This window comes from Xyrauchen texanus, chromosome 2 (assembly GCF_025860055.1).
Source record: "Xyrauchen texanus isolate HMW12.3.18 chromosome 2, RBS_HiC_50CHRs, whole genome shotgun sequence".
Lineage (NCBI taxonomy): Eukaryota > Metazoa > Chordata > Actinopteri > Cypriniformes > Catostomidae > Xyrauchen > Xyrauchen texanus.
In genome coordinates, this window is record NC_068277.1 from 20255584 (window position 1) to 20276195 (window position 20612).

At 39.1% G+C, this 20612-nt stretch overlaps 1 protein-coding gene across 1 annotated transcript in view; it reads left to right on the plus strand.

Annotated features, from left to right (window-relative positions):
* The window catches only part of dnah2 (dynein, axonemal, heavy chain 2), a 259741-nt gene that overhangs the window by 139928 nt on the left and 99201 nt on the right, over positions 1 to 20612 (plus strand). The window contains exons 28-33 of the mRNA XM_052139940.1: positions 13296 to 13476; positions 16517 to 16655; positions 17124 to 17341; positions 17588 to 17689; positions 17774 to 17899; positions 17985 to 18095. Of these exons, the coding sequence (XP_051995900.1) occupies positions 13296 to 13476; positions 16517 to 16655; positions 17124 to 17341; positions 17588 to 17689; positions 17774 to 17899; positions 17985 to 18095 (877 nt within the window). The remainder of the gene's footprint in view (positions 1 to 13295; positions 13477 to 16516; positions 16656 to 17123; positions 17342 to 17587; positions 17690 to 17773; positions 17900 to 17984; positions 18096 to 20612) is intronic.

Below are 20612 nucleotides of genomic sequence, written 5' to 3' on the forward strand. Positions count from 1 at the left end.
TGCCTCAGGCAAGGGACTGGCTTACACCCACCCTTCGAGGCAAGGCGGAGCGACAGTGAGAGAGTGGAGAGAGAAAAATTAGCTCACCAGTTACCAGATGTGCCATCACCTGGTCCTCGACCACTCCTCCACCCTCTGGCAGATGTCTTCCACTCCTCCCCGGGTGGACAGGAGCAAGCCGGCCGTGGAGGAGGCAGTGAGCCCGGAACAAATCGTATTATCTTTTATTAATATTTGCGCATCTACAATTCTACAAAGAGACTTCAGTACTGCAGTGTGTTTAAGCATCACAAGCGTTTCCCCCACAAATTATAAAAAAGCATATCTATCACATTGTGGACTGCTGATCAACTTTATAGCTGCTCAAAAAAGGATACAATACTAGCCTAAAAAATGATAATGACTCATTGTAATGAGTGGTCAACACTCATGTTTATTCATTATTAATCCTGCCCCTTGTTGAACAAGATTGCCAAACTGAATGTTCAGCCAGTCGGCGGATCCTCATTCATGAATGAAATGACTGATTCATGCATTTCGTTCACGAATGAGATGTCTCGAATGAACCAGTGAGGGGTGAATTTGTTCAGTGTGTGAATCCAATGATATGCTCCTCACAGCCAGCACTCTAATGCTATTGGCTCGCAGTTTTGTCAGTCTAAAGCAGGACAAAGCAACACAAATGGAATTTGTATGTTTACAAATGTTTGAAAACACTTTAAAAACAGTTTACACACCATAACTCCTTTCACATCAAATGTTAGGTCTTATTTTTCCTACTTTTTGTCAAATGCTGGGCTTAAGAAAATGAAAATGTTCATGAAAAGCCTACATATCTTACACTGTGCACCAAAGCACAACATTTCCATTCGTAATTCATGTCAATTTATCTGTATGGTCTTCAGTCATTTTTACACATTCATAAATTTGGGGTTATATTTTGTGCATACTCAAAAACTTGTGTTGGCGCATTCCTTGTTGGATGCAATTGACTCACATGCCGAACTGAACAAAGACATTTTTCCTCTCGTTCAGTCAGTCAGCAGACCTTTGTTCACGAATGAGATGACTGAGCGATTAATTGCATTTCACTGAGAAGTGATTATCTCTATGCCCTATTCCCTTCGAAGACTTTATCATCCATTGTGAGAGCTATGAATGGCTAAAAGGTGTGGGGCTCAAAAATAAGGGTAATTCGTAACTCACTTTTTGAATCATTATTATTGGAAATTCTGTTTGAAGTGATCTTACAGCATGACTATCATAATTGTTCTCCCTTTAAAGTGTCATTCGGAGGGTGATTTATCCCATTTGGAATGCAGCGATTAATTCAGTTCAAGAACAAGTGTACCAGAACATTCAGTTCGTTCATGAACAAGACTTCACATCTCGTTCACTCAAACAATCGACTCGTCTGGTTCAGTGAAGTGCGTATTTGTTCAGAGTTTGAAACCAATGATATGCTCCTTCACATTCAGTACTCGAATGCTATTGGCTTATTCTTTAGTCAGTCTCTAAAGACAAGAAAAACCACCAAAGCAGTCTTGCGCTTCAAACTAGAGCTCAACAATAATACATCAATAACCAGAACATAGACAATACAACATATTGCCTTCACAACCTCGTTTGTGGTCACATCAAATTCAACATAGCATCTAGTCTGACTAAGGTCTATGGCTTTTTCAAAACCAAAATAAGAGTTTTGCTCGTTCTTTGATGCCACAAAATGCTGTCGTGGTAGTAAATGTGGTCAGAGGGGAAGAGAGAGGGATTTGTGCTTAAAAGCGTTTCAATAACACACCAATCTTGCTTAATTCTAGAAGCTCAGATCCTGCAGAACAGAGAAAGGATGTGGTCTCTCTTTCTCCCTTTCCTCCCTCTTTAGTACACAGACCTACTCGTATTGTTCATCCTCTTCAGTACTGCAACAAAAGGCAGCCATATGCTTTCTTATCTTCAGTTCTCTCTCTCTCTTTTTCTCCATCTCCTTTTTGATCACTCTATTTCTTCCTCTATTTTTTTGTTAGTACAATGTACACCATATCAACAAATGCTGTATGTTTAGTATTCAGAGGTGGGTAGAATCAATTCCAAATTACTCAGGCTCTCAATAACGGACAGCCCCGTCTGCAAGGAGAAAAGATGATTAATGATGATATTATTCATGATAGAGGCTGAAGTGTTCACACACAGAGATGGGCTGTGTCTGCATTAATGGTCCTGCAGTGAAGAGGCTTTCTGTTTGCTGCAGTGTACTTATAATTGAGCGTTTCCACACATTTAGCAGGATGGAGTACAAATCACCTGTAATTACCACCTACAGCCTTGCATTAACTACGTTTCCATCCAAGGGTTTTTTGGCGTCAAAAAGTATAGCGCATCAAAAAGTTTACCGATATAGCTGATGGAAACGCAAATTATCGCTAAAATTTCACAAGTGTCATAAAATTTTTCCATTTAACTCTAGCACATAAACTCTATGCAGATAATTCAAATGAGGCAAAAAAACTGTTTTGGAAACCAGTTGAAACCAGTTTCTTTGTTTAGAAAATAGATATTAATGCAAAAATATAGTGTCACATGGCAGAATTTACCCCAATCGTTAGCCTGTGTTAATCATGATGACAAGGTATACATCCTTGAAAGCCAATTTATTGTACGTGAAGCATTACTTGCACTGTTATGGATTGGTCTTAATGGCATAACTGCACAGATCCGATGCTGCAAACACATCGGCATCATGACAATTACAGGAGTGCCAACACAAATATCTTGTATCATGCATCTGTCATCGACAAGCACACAGAGAACAAATGAATGGCCGCCTCAACACCGCAGCGGACGCGCTGCCACGATAGGTTACCCACAGGGGAGAGTGGAGACTCCACCCTTAGCTGGTCCAGCTGATTTGGAGTCGATTCGGGCAGGCGCGTGTAGACCTGTTTGCTCCCTGGAAATCCTCCCACTGCATGTTTTGGTACGCCCTGACCGAGGCACCCATCGTTACAAATGTGCTGGCATACAGCTGGCCCCCTGCACTATGTAATTATGTGTTTTACCCAGTGAGCCTACTTGCACAGACCCTGTGCAAGGTAAGGGAGGATGCAGGTCGTCCTAGTAGCACCCTACTGGCCCACCCAGACTTGGCTCTCGGACCTCACGCTCCTCGTGACAGAGGCCCATCTGCCCCAGTCACTATGTTTGTAGAAACTCCTCCCCATTGGGTAGGACCTACCATGGGACTTCTCCACATGACATACTTCCGACAAGGCTCGGCAAGACCATGGGACGTATTTCCACTCAAAATCCACAGTAGTCTGCCCACCTCGCACCGCCAGTTCAAGTAACACAGTTCAGCTAGTTGTGCCATTTTTTATAGGGACCCCTAGTGTCACTACATCGACACATCGTTGAGTGAGTGACAGATAGGGAATGTCCTGGTTATATTTGTAAACTCTGTTACCTGATGGAGGGAACGCAACGTTGTGTCCCTACTGCCACAACTCTGGACTACAAGATATTTGTGTTGGCACTCTGGAATTGTCATGTTTGCAGCATCGAATCTGTGCTATGCCGTTAAAATCAATCCATAATCACATACAGTAAATTGGCTTTCAAGGATGTATACCTTGTCGTCATGATTAACACAGGCTAACAATTGGGGTAAATTCTGTCATGTGACGCTATATTTTTGCGTTAATGCCAATTTTTTTTAGACAAAAGGTGATTCCAGTCCAGTTTTTCGCAACATTTGAAGTATCAACATAGAGTTTATGCTTTAGAGTTAAATGGAAAAATATATGTCGACACTTTAATTGCATAATTAAAGTGTTATAATTTGCATTTCCATCAGCTTTAATTTGATGCAGTAAAGCTTTTTTCGCTAAATATCCTTGGTTGGAAATGTAGTTAATGTGACAATTTTGCAGAATTTGCACTAAAAGTGTCCTACACTGTGAGTTTGACTGACCAAAGGACTTTGAAATCTATCTCAGCAGTCTTAACCAGAGAGTGGAGCTAGTGGGCGAATCTGTCTTTAATGACGCAAGATAGAATGCTTGTGTAAACACTTATAACATATGCTACTTCCTGTAATTAAGTTGGACGCATAAGCTTCCCGTATCAACACTGTATTTTATTTACAGTTTGCTACAGCACATATTATTCCTGCCCTGACACACATATGCTACTGTTTAAAGCAAACAGCATAACGCACACACAGCTGCAGATGAACGTTCCCAGCTCAGCTTTGCTGATGGCTGTAGTTATTTTGAGAGGTCATGTCCTCTCTGTGTTTTCCTGTTAGCATCGTAAAAGTTAGTGTGTGTGCGCGTGTGTGTGCACGTGTGTGTGCTCGTGTGTGTGTGGTTTTAGTGCTTTTATGCTTTTTATATACCTATTCAGCATTTTTGGAGATTGATTTGAATGTTGGAACTTGCCTGTGATGCCCAAACATGGTTTGTTGGTATGCAACACACTAGGGTTTAAAACAGCAATTTTGATTACTCGCTAAACGGTAAGCAAAGCCTCACATTCTAACATGGTCAGGGACACTTCTCTCTAAGCGATCAGCATCCATTCATTTCTTTATAATGTCCTTAGGGCTTTGAGCTTGACTCAATGGGTCAGGGTAGTACAATACTGCCACCAAGTGTGTGTGTGTATATGTGTGTATCTGTCTACATGTGTATGGTGCATGTTATGAATATGTGTTTTAGGTAGAGGAAGTAGGAACCATCTGACCATCTGCTGCACATTATAAAGAGACTCCAGCCCAATTCGATTAACATCCATAGTCTGATTGGGCTCAGAAGAGAGAGAGAGAGAGAGAGAGAGAGAGAGAGAGAGAGAGAGAGATGGGAATAGAGATAAAGGGCATTGCAGTAGTTACTATCCTGCAGTAAATATGAGTTTTCAGCATTTTCTGATGAACTGTTAAACTCTTTCAGAAGATGTCCCCAAAGCTAAAAATAAAGTAGGGAAATAAAGTTGGCAAAATAATAATTTGTGTTTAGACTGTTAATGCTGTTAAAGTTTATAAATTGAAGAATCGTATTTATTTATTGATTTATTTTTTGTATAGTATACTAATATACAGAGGTGGGTAGAGTAGCCAAAAACTGTACTCAAGTAAAAGTATAATTACTTCAAAAACATAATTACTCAAGTAGAAATAAAAGTACTAACATAAATAATTACTTGAGTAAGAGCAAGAAAGTATCCAATTAAAAGGGTGTACTATATCGAGTATTCACTATTTTGTAGGAGTGTCTGAATTCTGAGTGAGCCACTCCTTCCCTACTTTTGTTCACTCATTCTTACCCACAATGCACTCTAATTTCAAGTGTACATTTCAAGTACACTCGATGACAGTTAATTTTCACAATCCACCACGAGGAAGATGTACGAGCTGGGAGTTTACTGCTTTCTTCACTCCTGCAATGTTTTATTTGATGCTGAATGTATTACATTACTTTTTGACAAATCATTACTTGATTAAAATAACATAATAACATTAAGAGAGACAAAACATACAGATACATTTTAAACTGTACTCTTTATTTGATCAAATGTGTTTACTCTTTATATTAACACATAGTATATATTAAAAATGACAAACAGAATAAAGATTTATTGTATTAATTTATTATTTAAAAAGAGTAACTAATAAGTATTTTAAACTTTCATATGTGACATTTCTGCACCAGCCCTAGAGCTCCGACACTTGTCCGAATTTGCTCATTTCGTTCACTTACTACTGAGATATAGTGCACTAACTGCCATTTACTATATAGGAAATAGTGAATGAGTGAACGATTGCGGACACAAATGAGCCACTCTCGTCACGATGATTGCCTTGTGCACCTAACTGTGCACGCGCAGAAATGCTGTCTGTTCGCGCTCCAGTTGTCGATCACGTGAATGGCATTGATTAATTTGAAAGTTTTCATGGATTTTTACAGTTAATCCGCCTGAATTAGCTGCGATAGTTTCCAGTACCCCCGCGAGGGCATGGGGTAAATGCATAAATACTGCTTATGACATGAGCACGCTGATATATTGCTGCACTAATTTCAAAATGTACACTTAAAAACTGATGTCATAAGAGCCCAGTTACAGAATCACCCTGAAAATGACCATCTCATAACACAGAAAAGCCCGCCTTAGAATTGTGACTTTAATCTTGAAATATCAGCTTGTCTTGGTGTTAAAAGAAGGCATTGCATGACGAAACTATTCTTTTTTTCACTTTGTGGACCGCAGAAAGTGTTTCACTTTGAAGAGTTTTATGCTGCTGCACTGATGACATGAGTGACAGTCTCATCACTCGAGTGGGAGTGTCTCATCGCGTGCAGCTGTGAACTTCTGTTCTCGTAAAAGTCCCATTCAATAATCTCTCAATAAATTACACATCAATTCAATTTAAACCCAGTAATGTAACGACAGTAACTTCACACATTGTAAAGAAGTAAAAGTAAAAATTCATTAGAAATTTACTTGAGTCAGAGTAAAAAGTACCCACTTTTAAACCTACTCTAAAAGTCAAATTTTCCCCAAAATGTTACTCAAGTAAATGTAACAGAGTAAATGTAATATACTTGGGTAAATAGGGTGGAAAGGGTTTGGTTTAGGGGGTCGTTCTCACTGAAAGTGTCTGCATTGTTTTTCTGTGTAAACGTGCTAGACACACATCTTTGACCACTGCATCATGTCTTGCACAGAAGCAGCTTGTTTATCAGATGGTGTTATAAAGCACTTAAACTTTTAAAAAAATCCATCTGGAGACCCCTGCTTTTTGTTACATTTCTTTGCGCTGAATAGCTTTTATTTTTTTTTATTTTGTTTTCACAATAACGTTAGTTCTGATCATCCCCTTAGTCCGTAGTACGGCAATTATAATTAGCTTTATCTAAAAGCAATATAATGTTATAGAATATAATGAGGATTTACCATGGATAATGCTGTCGCATTAGTAATGTTGTGAGGAATTTCAGTCTTCTTACCTGCACCCGCAGTAAAGACACACACACACTACAGTTATATGATGTGTTGAGGGTGATGATTATGAGATATCATGAGCTGCAGTGGTGTGTGTATGTGAGGGAGAGAATGAATCCTCTCTTTGCTGCACCATTCCCACCGCAAATACAGTGAGGAAAATAAGTATTTGAAAACCCTGCTATTTTGCAAGTTCTCCCACTTAGAAATCATGGAGGGGTCTGAAATTGTCATCGTAGGTGCATGTCCACTGTGAGAGACATAATCTAATAAAAAAAAAATCCAGAAATCACAATGTATGATTTTTTAACTATTTATTTGTATGATACAGCTGCAAATAAGTATTTGAACACCTGAGAAAATCAATGTTAATATTTGGTACAGTAGCCTTTGTTTACAATTACAGAGGTCAAACGTTTCCTGTAGTTTTTCACCAGGTTTGCACACACTGCAGGAGGGATTTTGGCCCACTCCTCCACACAGATCTTCTCTAGATCAGTCAGGTTTCTGGGCTGTCGCTGAGAAACACGGAGTTTGAGCTCCCTCCAAAGATTCTCTATTGGGTTTAGGTCTGGAGACTGGCTTGGCCACGCCAGAACCTTGATATGCTTCTTACAGAGCCACTCCTTGGTTATCCTGGCTGTGTGCTTCGGGTCATTGTCATGTTGGAAGACCCAGCCTCGACCCATCTTCAATGCTCTAACTGAGGGAAGAAGTTTGTTCCCCAAAATCTCGTAATACATGGCCCGGTCATCCTCTCCTTAATACAGTGCAGTCAGCCCTGTCCCATGTGCAGAAAAACACCCCCAAAGCATGATGCTACCACCCCCATGCTTCACAGTAGGGATGGTGTTCTTGGGATGGTACTCATCATTCTTCTTCCTCCAAACACGGTTAGTGGAATTATGACCAAAAAGTTCTATTTTGGTCTCATCTGACCACATGACTTTCTCCCATGACTCCTCTGGATCATCCAAATGGTCATTGGCAAACTTAAGATGGGCCTTGACATGTGCTGGTTTAAGCAGGGGAACCTTCCGTGCCATGCATGATTTCAAACCATGGCGTCTTAGTGTATTACCAACAGTAACCTTGGAAGCGGTGGTCCCAGCTCTTTTCAGGTCATTGACCAGCTCCTCCCGTGTAGTTCTGGGCTGATTTCTCACCTTTCTTAGGATCATTGAGACCCCACGAGGTGAGATCTTGCATGGAGCCCCAGTCCGAGGGAGATTGACAGTCATGTTTAGCTTCTTCCATTTTCTAATGATTGCTCCAACAGTGGACTTTTTTTCACCAAGCTGCTTGGCAATTTCCCCATAGCCCTTTCCAGCCTTGTGGAGGTGTACAATTTTGTCTCTAGTGTCTTTGGACAGCTCTTTGGTCTTGGCCATGTTAGTAGTTGGATTCTTACTGATTGTATGGGGTGGACAGGTGTCTTTATGCAGCTAACGACCTCAAACAGGTGCATCTAATTTAGGATAATAAATGGAGTGGAGGTGGACATTTTAAAGGCAGACTAACAGGTCTTTGAGGGTCAGAATTCTAGCTGATAGACAGGTGTTCAAATACTTATTTGCAGCTGTATCATACAAATAAATAGTTAAAAAAATCATAAGTTGTGATTTCTGGATATTTTTTTTTAGATTATGTCTCTCACAGTGGACATGCACCTACGATGACAATTTCAGACCCCTCCATGATTTCCAAGTGGGAGAACTTGCAAAATAGCAGGGTGTTCAAATACTTATTTTCCTCACTGTACATGTGTGCGAGTCTCCGTATAAGAGAAAGCAAGAGCTGAAAGCCCAGGAGATTGAGCAGGGCTCCAGTGATTGCTCTGAATCAGAGGCCTGTGGCAGGCAGGGTGGAATATGTGATCACTTATAGCAGAGGTGATAATTTACAGCCTTGTGAGAGAGACTGTGCCTCTGACGACAGCCGAGGTGTTCTGCTTCTACCCAATCTGTTTGAGTTGGTTTTAATGCTTTCCTTGATGATCATAATCTAAAACTTTGTCAGAAGAGGAGCTTGGCTATAAACCCAAAGTGATTCCACATTTTTATCTTCTCACAACTTATGTGCTGTGCCAAAATGCAGAATATTACTACTCAATTTTTAACACAATTTCTTCATTCTCAGCCATAATCAGTTGTATTTATTTTGGCATATTTTATGGAGACATGGGGCAAAACACCAATTCCTCATAAGTGCTATTAAAGTTGCATTATGATTCACTGGGTTCTTATGCAGTGTTCACTGCTCCCCATGTACTAGAAGATTTCATGAAGAGCAACTTCACTTGACCAAATTCAATCATTTGAAATGCCTGCAATGTCATCAAACACAGACAAAGCTTGAGTCATGTATAATAGGTGTCTGTCCATAATTTCATATATATATATACATATATATATACACACACCGATCAGACACAACATTAAAACAACCTGCCTAATATTGTGTATGTCCCCCTCCTGCCACCAAAAAAGTGCCAACCCCCATCTCAGAATAGCATTTTGAGATGATATCCTTCTCACCACAATTGTACAGAGCGGTTATCTGAGTTACCGTAGACTTTGTCAGTTCGAACCACTCTGGCCATTCTCTGTTGACCTCTCTCATCAACAAGTCATTTCCCTCCACAGAACTGCTGCTCACTGGATGTTTTTCTTTTTTTTTTTTTGGCACCATTCTGAGTAAACTCTAGAGACTGTTGTGTGTAAAAATCACTGGAGATCAGCATTTACAGAAATACTCAAACCAGCCCGTTTGGTACCAACGATCATGCCACGGTCCAAATCACTGAGATTACATTTTTCCCCATTCTGATGGTTGATGTGAACATAAACTGAAGCTCCTGACCCATATCTGGATTTTATGCACTGCAAGGCTGCCACACGATTAGCTGATTAGATAATCACATTATTGTTGGTGCCAGATATGCTGGTTTGAGTATTACTGTAACTACTGATCTCCTGGGATTTTCACACACAATGGTCTCTAGAATGTACTGCAAATGGTGCCAAAAAAAAATTATAAATTCAGTGAGCGGCAGTTCTGCAGATGGAAACACCTTATAGATGAGAGAGGTCAACAGAGAATGGCCAGACTGGTTTGAACTGACAATGTCTATGGTAACTCAGATAACATCTCTGTACAACTGTGGTGAGTAGAATAGCATCTCAGAATGTTATTATCTATGCGGGTTGGTGCTGTTTTGGCGGCACGAGGGGACCTACACAATATGAGGCAGGTAGTTTTAATGATGTGGCTGATCGGTGTATACTATATATAAACTGTATTCAGTACATATATACAATGTGTTATACAACTACTGTTGGAATATTGAACAATATGAATATAGATAGATAACACTTAGCAATAAGGTTTTATTTGTTAAAATTAGTTCATGGATTAGGTATAATGAACTAACAATGAACAATATATTTTTACAGCATTTATTTAATATATAGGTTAATATTATTAATATTACTAAAGATATTGTAAGGAGTACCCTCTGCTTCAGGCCTCGGAGGCCGTTCCCCAGTCGCTGCCCGCACTCCTGGCCGCGGAGGCCGTTCCCCAGTCGCTGCACGCGCTCCCGGCCGCAGAGGCCATTCCCCTGTCGCTGCCCGCACTACCGTCTGCGGAGGCTGTTCCCCAGTCACTGCCTTGCTCCCTACTGATATCCTCTCCTTTTGCATGCTTCCTAGGTTTTGTTTCCTAGTGCTATGTTTCCCAGTACCATGATCCCTAACTTCCTTTGTACCTTGCACTCTGCGTCACCTAGTGCCTTGCTATGAACCCTTTGAGTCACATTTTGACTTGATCTCTGAACCATCTGAATCCCTGGCGGAGGCCCTTGCAACCACCAGGGCCTCCGCCTCTGCTTCTCCCATTAACTTTTTTTTATATATATATATATATATATATAAGTGTTAAGGAGCTTCAGGAACCACTCCTTTGATTGGGGGGGGTGGGGGGGGGGGGGGAGATTATCCCGGTGACCAGAAGGGGTCGCTATATTTGTTTATTGTTCACTTTGTCTCTTTCATTTGATTATGGGTTTTGTAGTTCTTTTCCTTGTCTTTGTTTATTGGTTCTTGTGTTCATAAGTCCCAGGTGTTCCTTGTTTGCTCATTTGTCTCTGTGTATTTAATCCCTGTGTTTTTCTCTGTTCATTGTCAGTTCTTATCATTCATGGCTGTAATTCTTTGCTCTGCTCTCATGTTATTGGTTTCTTGTGTTAAGTTTTCTGAGTTTTAATTAAAAGCCTACACTTAGATCCAGTCCCTCTCATCTTTTGTCTCTGCAAACGTTACAGATGCAATTGTTAATTTTTAGTCATTTTATTATCGTTAACTTGTGCAAAATGTATTAGTATATGTTTTTGTTTTTTAAATAACCAAGATTATTAAGTGCTGAAATGGTATTGTCTGTTGTTAGTTCATGTTAATTAATGTATTTAACTAATGTTAATAAATATAACCATGTGATTTGATTAACTTACAAGTTATGCATGGTTTTATAAGATTTATGTAACCCATGGTCATGATAATGGCATTTTTGAACATTCACACATTTGCTTTATGCTATGAAGTGAATTAAGCTAAATAAAATACTTTTTTAAATTAAAGTTTTTTTAATCATATTTATTTTAGCCAAAATTTTGTGTAGTAGGTGGTGCACAGTTAATAATGGGAAAATACTCTCATCCACCTCTTGTGGAGTTTTATACTTTATCGATACGCACTTTGCCGTGTCCTTTGGACTGAGCATATAAAATGTTTACAATTGTAAGTCAGGTTTTACTTACATTGTGGACCCAGTGACCCCATCAGGATAGTAAAAAATCACTGAAATCACCTACATTAAAACAGAGTCAATGGACAGTGTGTGCATTTGTAAAGTCCTCTATCCTCAGTCACTCGTTCAGTGATGTGTGTAGAATACGGTTTGTGTCTGTCATGTTTCCTTGACTTGAAAACAGACCGATTATTCCTCTGAGTGTGTGACGGTAGGTGCCGCAGGCGAGAGATTATCCCTCTTTTCATGCTGTTGCTCTGGAGGTCAGGTGGCCCACGACTGTCACTCACTCCCTCTCGTTTCTCTCTCAAACTTTTTTTCTTCTTTGCTCAGTTCTAGGGTTGCTCAGTTCTAGGGTTTCTCTTCTGGCTTCTTATAATTTCTCCCCAATGTCTCTTTGACTTTCCTCAAAATGCACTACAAGAAAACCTTGCTCCTTTCAATCAGCCCTGCTCTCCCTCTATGCCTATTTTCTTCCCCCGAGAGGAAGAGAGTGTGTGAAGATGTTGTTTTAAGGTGTTTACACTCACCCAGGTTGCTATCTCTCTCTCTCTCTTTCTCGCTCGCTCCCTCGCTCACTTTGTCTCTTATCCAACACTTTTGTCCTTCACAAATTAAATTGACATTGCTTTCCTGAGTGCACAGTGTTTGTGTTGTGTGTAGTGCTGCTGCATGGTACAAGTGCTCACACTCTGCATGTAGGGCATCAGTTAGAGCTCAGGGAGATGGAGAAGCAGAGACAAACAGAGATGAATGACATGCACACACACATCTGCAGCTTCAGTCTGAGAAATCAAAAGAGATTTGTGTGGCATGTTTGTGTGGCATTGGATTTGTGTCCTTATGTTAATGTAGTCGAGTGTGGTACATCAGGTGCTGGCAATCACCGCTTGTCCCCGCAGTGAGGCTGTATCTCCAACATGGTTATAGAGATGGCTGCGGCAGCACATGAGGCTGCTGCCATGGTAACCAAGTATGCCGAGGAGGAAGGGGTCGAGAGCCACTGCTGTTCACTTTGTCCTTTCTTTTGTTTGCTTTATACTTCCAGATGTGTGAGTGTGTGTATGTGTGTTTGTTTCAGGTTTTGTCTACATTGTGGGAACCAAATTTTTAAAACAATTTAAATAAAACCTGGTATAACCTACATTGTGGACACCAACCAACTGTCCTCACAAGAAAAATGTATGAAAATGAAAATGTAACAATGCTAACAGGATTGTGAGGGTTAGGCTCATGATTAGGAGAATAAAAAATATTATTAGCTTAGTATAAAAAAAATGGAAGTCAACGGAAAGTCCTTACCTTGATAAAAATACAAACGTGTGTGTGTGTGTGTGTGTGTGTGTGTGTGTGTGTGTGTGTGTGTGTGTGTGTGTGTGTGATAATTTGTCTAAATTAAAAATTAACCGAACTCTGAGCGGTTTAAATTACCCTCATCTATTCAAATTTTATCATGATTGCTCCTTTTATTTGTTTGTTTGTGTTCTCAGGGGAACAGATGAAGTGTTCCAGGCTCTGGAGGATAACCAGGTGACACTTTCTGTTATAAAAGCAACTCGTTTCGTCAAAGCGTTTGAGAAGGAAGTTGACCACTGGGAACGCAGTCTATCTCTGGTGCTGGAAGTCATTGAAATGATCCTTACTGTGCAAAGACAGTGGATGTATCTGGAGGTACAAACACAGACACTCATAATTCACCAGCCAGGTCTGCATATAGCACTTCCTATGTTTTTATACAGCACATTACTCTAGGCCTGTGGCAATTATTAAATAATCATCTGATTGATTATTTGAGATAACCGCAATTACTGTGCACTTAATATTCCAATCACATTTTACTATAGAAATAAGGGAATTTTAATGAAATGCCATAAATTAGGTGTTTTTGTGTCTCATTTTCCGGCTTTACTGCATTATGTGAGCGCTCCTTATGAACTCTGACTGTCTCATTACCTGCACTGCGGACCGCAATGAGAGCAGTTTCTATTTAACATTCTTGTAATGGCAAATGTTCTTGATCATTGTGGATTCATACATGCAGTGACACAGAAGAGGAGACATACGATGATGGAATAAAGAATAATATTTTTAAATATACTGAATCTCTAATGTGTTCCTTCATGTGAAATATTACCTTGTGGATTTAATCGGAGAGCCTTAAAGTAATGTGTGAAATTAAAGGTTTGGGACACATATATTTTGTTCCATTTTATCATAATAGCTATTCATGTTGGCTAGGTTCCAAATATAACATTGCAAATGTAAAATGGACTAAGACTTAAGTTGACCATAAAGAGAGACATATTTTAAGGTTTTGGAAATAATTTTTAAATCCTTAAATGAAGCCATGTATCCCTATTTTGTTACATGATTCTAAGTTAAATATGAATAAATGACACTGTAATGGGATTAATGGAAAGTAGGAGGCGAGAACCAGCTTGACAATATGAATAATATTTTAATTATTAACTTAACCAAAAAGACAAACACACACACACAGGTGTCGGACAGCTGTCCGTAATATCTCTCTCTCTCTCTCTCTCTCTCTCTCTCTCTCTCTCTCGCACTGCCATCTTCGGTCAGCCCTTATCCCTCTCGAGGGCTAATTAGCCTGATTAAAGGCCAGGTGTGTGGAATCATGACCCAGCCCCGCCCTCCGCCCTGCCACAGACACCCTAAGTAGTATGACAATTAATCGTCATAATCGCAAAAACCTTAAACAGACAATTCATCGTTAAAATCACAATTAAGTGCTTTTCATTTACTTTTAAAAAGCTCAATTACATTATCCAGGCATATACACAGACACACATCCTCAGAAAGCCTCAAAACACTTCTGACCTTCCTCATAGCTCTCTGATAACCTCTCTGTACAACTGTGGTGAGTAGAATAGCATCTCAGAATGTTATTCTATGTGGGTTGGTGCTTTTTTTGGCAGCACGAGGGGGACCTACACAATATAAGGCAGGTAGTTTTAATGATGTGGCTGATCGGTGTATATTATATATAAACTGTATTCAGTAGATATATATACAATGTGTTATACAACTACTGTTGGAATATTGAACAATATGAATATAGATAGGTAACACTTAGCAATAAGCTTCCTCATAGCAGGCTGAAGTGGGTAATTTTTGGATGTTAAAATTCTTGTATCACAGTTTAATGTTATTACGCCCATCTAAGGTGTAAGGGTGCAATAAGAGGTTTTTGGTGGATTCCCACCCCAGCCGTCAGCCCAAAGAGGGGTAACAGAATTATAGAGAAGTTTTGAGTTTATTCTTTTTTATAGAAATATTGTACTAATGGCTTCAGTGGGGCCAAAGGATAAATAAAGAAAACAAAATACAGAGACCATCTCTCAGTACCTAATGTAAACAAATCACAAACCAAATTCAGTAAAATAACCAACAGGCCACCTCTAAAATTGGCTTCTCTGAAAGACTTGCAATGGACCTTAATAACAGTAGAGCCTTCTTTAATTTTTGACGGGAGTGACAATGACAACTGTTCTTTAAAGCGTTTTGTTTTGTTCCACTGATGAAACATTGGAGAGAAAAAAATCTTTCCAAGAAATTTAATTGACAAAAAACTCAATCTAGGTGCTTTATACAGCTTCATACAGTGCATGTCATTGAAGAGACTGTAAGTCTCAACACAACTTATATTCATTCACGTCAAAAATCACATATGGTGCTGCTCTGAATAATGTCTATAAAAGTTTAAAGAGCTCTCAGAGTGAGCTCCCCATTTGCCGGTGACACAACTTTTTTAAAAGTACGCCCGATTGATTCCCCAATACCATGCTTAGAGGCGGGCAAACAAGAACGCATCCACACCTTGGTAGAGAGAAAGAGATGGCACAGGGAAAACACTAATAGAAGACAGAACAAACACCACAAAGTCATACGCAGGATGTAACAAATGAGCAGAGACAACTCTTAGCAAAGCCATTTGTAGGCAGATTTAGGCCAGAGAGAGAGAAAGATTTAGAGAGAGATGGCACAGGCAAAATTCTAACAGAGGACAGCACAAACACCACAAAGACACAAGCAGAATGTATCAAATGTTTAGAGACAACTCTAAGCAAAGCCATTTGTAGGCTGATTTCCTCGGAAAGCGTAAACATTGTTGCTCTGTGCCACTATCAAAACATTTCACTGTTTGTTGGAGCATTCCAAACAGCCTAGCAACATTGACTCAACTAGTATGGTGTGAGTTTGTGGCAGGACTATCTGTTTCACCAGTGGAAGACAGGGAAAGAATTTGGGAAGCTTTAAAACTGACATTATTGTTGCATTTCTGTTTGTCGATGCTAGAACCACAGAAATGCCACACTTCACTTTTAATAAACAGCAGCCATGGCACACATCAGATCACAGAGCATTCATGCAACCCACCACTACATGATGCACAAACACCCCGTAAAAGATTAGCGTCACACACACAGCAGAGTTCAGAGTCACACATCTGTTCTCATGCTGCTGATGAGGAGAGTAAACAGTGGCTGTCAGACTGAATTTCCTGTGTGTATGAATGTTTGTTAACACACCTGTGATGGCTCCAACCAAGCACCAAACTGTTTTATTTTCCCTTCTGTTCTTTTCTGTATTTCTGTCATCTGTCACCCCTGTGCTTTGCTCTTCTTCTGCTTTTGCAATTTTCTTTCTTACTTTTTTTCTTTCTTTCTTTCTTTCTTTCTTTCATTAGAACATCTTCCTGGCAGAAGATATACGTAAGCAGTTGCCTCGTGAGACAGCTGAATTTGATTATGTGAACTCCAGTTGGAAGATCATTATGGACCAACTCAACAAGGATAAAAATGCTCTGAGAGGAACACACCACCCAGGTAATGATGGGATAGTGGAATTCACAGCCCTGTATGTAGGTAAAAAAGAAGTCTCTATGGGATTAAGGTTTACTGGATGGCTATCTGATGCAGCTATTTTCTAGTCATGCAAAACAGTCCTAACAAAAGTATCATAAACTTTGCATGTTTAACTAGTATTAGGCTAATAATCTGTTTTTAGGTTGGTATAGCTTATGTGCATGCACATTCTACTGAAAACATACCAGATAATGCCTTGGTAAAAATGTCATTGGCTCTTTTAATTGGAAGGTGGTACTTCCTTTCATACAACTGCCATATTAAGCATTGCAATTTCTCCCATTAACGTTTCTATGTGTTTCCCATCTCCTCCTCTTCATACTTATCCATTTGATTAATAAACGTACTGATTTTTAAGACAGGGAAATGACAAGCAAAGGATAACACTCTTTTGTCTTTCTCTGTCTCTCTCTTTTTCTGTTGTCTCAGGTCTTCTGGAGAAGCTCTCGGACATGAACACTAAGTTAGAAGAGATTCAGAAATCTCTGGACATGTACCTGGAGACCAAAAGGCAGATCTTTCCCCGATTCTACTTCCTGTCTAACGATGACCTGCTGGAGATTCTGGGCCAGTCACGCAACCCTGAAGCTGTGCAGTCACACCTCAAGAAGTGCTTTGACAACATAAAGAGTCTCCGCATCAATAAGGTACATATAGTACACACAATATAGTCCTAATAAAGTTACAGACCTGATCTTCTGTTGTAGCCCATCCGCCTCAAGGTTCGACATGTTCTGCATTCTGAGGTTTCTTATAGGGGTAAGGGTTGTGTCAATGTATAATAAATTATTATTAACTTTACAGTATATAAAAACATCAGAAATCTATGGTACTATATGTCCCCATTTAAGATAGCTATGTAAACCTGTGTATGCTCATATGTGTATTTGTAGGTTGGTATCAGCAGCAGTAAGTCAGAGGCCAGTGGGATGTTCTCAGCTGAAGGGGAGTTTGTTGACTTCACTCATCCTGTTCTTCTGGAGGGGCCAGTGGAGGTGTATTTCCAACTTGCAGTTCAACACACTCTTTAATTTGAAATACGTTCTCTTTTGAGCTTCACATATTTTGTGTGCTTGCAGGCATGGTTGTGTGATGTGGAGCGGACCATGCGCTGTACTCTGAAGGACTGTCTAAAGAACTGTGGCACAGCTCTCAAGAAGATGGCAGGAAAGAGGGGCAAATGGGTGCGAGACTGGCCAGGACAGGTAAGTGTGTGCATGTTTGTTGGGCTGTGTTTGTCTGTGTACATACGCTAACCTCACAGCAAGTGTCCTTTGCATGTCTTTACAGATGTTGATCACTGCCAGTCAAATCCAGTGGACCACAGATGTCACAAGAGCACTCATGACCAGCAAAGAAAGAGCAGATAAATCTGCCCTTAAATCACTGAAAAAGAAACAGGTGAGAAGAATTTAGCAGTTAAATATCTGGGCTAGTTATCCGAAAGATGTTGGTTCAAACCCCAGAAATGGCGATTTATGAACTATGGATAACTGTGCTGCCATTTTGATTAAGACAGTTAAGCCCTGCTTGCTCCCTGTAATAAATGTACCGTAAAGGCCGGTTCCAAAACTACAGTTTGAACTCCCTCACACGGAATCAGCAATATTGTTTTTTATTCTTGAGGCTAGGTTGATTTTTTGTATTATTTTATTGTTTGTCTGCCAAAAAATCTTTCTGAAGGTTTCTGAAATTGTAGTATAAGGAATAAAATTCAAGACATTATTAATTTAGTGCACAAGTATTCAATTAATATATTAGCTCTATCTGAGACACATCTCGAAAGCTCTATTCAAAACTCTGAATTACCAGTTAAAGGTTTTAATGTTTTTAGAAAGGATAGAAATAAATTTGGTGGTGGTGTGGCCATCTTTGTGCAAAGCAACATTCCTTGTAAGTTAAAACACAATTTAATATATGATGACATTGAAGCTATATGGGTAGAAGTCCATGTACCTTATATGAAACCAGTACTTGTGGGATGCTGTTATAGACCTCCTGATGCACACGTGGACTATCTGACATGCTTAGATGAAATGCTTGATAATGTCTCTGATGTCAATTCTGAACTATATTTATTTGGAGATATGAATATTGATTGGAATGATGACAGATGCACAAAGAAAAAGAAATTACTTTCCTATATAAGTGTCTGCAATTTACATCAAATTGTCAATGTGCCAACAAGAATCGTTACCAACAAGGTGGGCATTACAACAGCAACATGTATTGACCACATTTACACTAATGTACCAGAACTGTGTACTGATGTTGTGTCAATACCAGTTGGATTTAGTGACCATAATCTCATTGCTGTTAATAAGAAAGCGAAAGTCCCTAAAGCTAAAGCTAATTTTGGTACTTATAAAAGGTCTTATAAAGTAACAACTATTGAAAAGATTGTGGGAGAAGTAAAACATGTTGATTGGAAAGATGTGTACTGTGGCCACTACCCAGGAGATTCTTTGGATGTTTTCATGAGTATGCTTTTGTGCATTGTTGATAAATATGCACCAATGAAAAATAGGGTAATAAAATCAAATGGTGCGAGGTGGATTGATTCAACATTGAAAAATATGATGAAACAAAGAGATGAAGCAAAACAAGTGGTTGTGAAAACGAGATTATTGGAGGACAGATTAAAATACTGTAAATTAAGGAATCAAGTTACTAAAATAAATAAAAGGAAAAAGAAAGAGTATTACAAAAATAGAATAAACAGTGTTAAGTATGATGGCAAAAAGATTTGGCACGTCCTAAATGAAATTATGGGTAGAAATAGAAATGCATCGCCTTCTTTTGTAGAGTCTGATGGAGGTTTTATAACAGAATCTAAAGACATTGCAGATTATTTTAATAATTATTTTATAAATAAAGTAAATAATTTAAGAAAAGGTTTTAGAACACAAGACTTTGATTACTGTGAACTGATCAAAAATGAAATCATGGCTGATAAAATGTGTAACTGTCATTTTACTCGCGTGCAAACTGCAGAAGTGATGGCCCTGTTAAAGTCTCTTCCAACACATGGTAGTCCAGGCACAGACAACTTGGACAGCCTAGTATTGAATAAAACAGCTGAATATATTGCTGCTCCGTTGTGTTATATATTTAATCAGTGTATAGCGAGTGGGATTTATCCATCTTTGTGGAAGGAAGGGAAAATTATTCCATTGATAAAAAACAATCGATTATCTTATAATGGGCATAACTGTAGACCTATAAGTATTCTGCCTGCACTCAGTAAAGTTATGGAAAAGATTATTCATACACAAATTCGTAATTAATTTAAGAACAATAATTTGATGACTATGTTTCAGCATGCATATAGAAAGGCACATTCTACCTGTACAGCTCTTACACAAATGACCGATGGATGGCTTAGAAGTATGGATAACTCTGAATTAGTTGGTGTGGTCATGTTGGACTTCAGTTCTGCTTTTGATGTAATAGACCATTCTATTTTAATTGAGAAATTAAAGATCTACGGATTTTCTCCTTCTGCTATTTTACTAATGAAAAGTTATCTTTCACAAAGAACGCAGCGGGTTTTTTATAATGGTTCTTTATCTAATTATAAAGGTTTAGTTTGTGGTTTACCACAAGGAAGTTGTTTGGGTCCTCTTTTGTTTTCAGTTTTTATTAATGATTTGCCCTTAGCTGTCAAAAAAGCATCAATGACAATGTTTGCAGATGACTCAACTGTTTACTATGCTTCAAACTCATGTGACAAACTTAATCATGTTCTGTCTGGAGAGTTGGATTCGGTGTATAAGTGGGTTAGTGGAAACAAATTAGTCTTAAATATATCCAAATCTGAAAGTATGATCATTGGATCAAAACAAAAATTGATGCTTGGATCTGCATTAAAGTTACATATAGCCGGGCAAAGAATACAACGAGTAGAAAAGGCTAAAC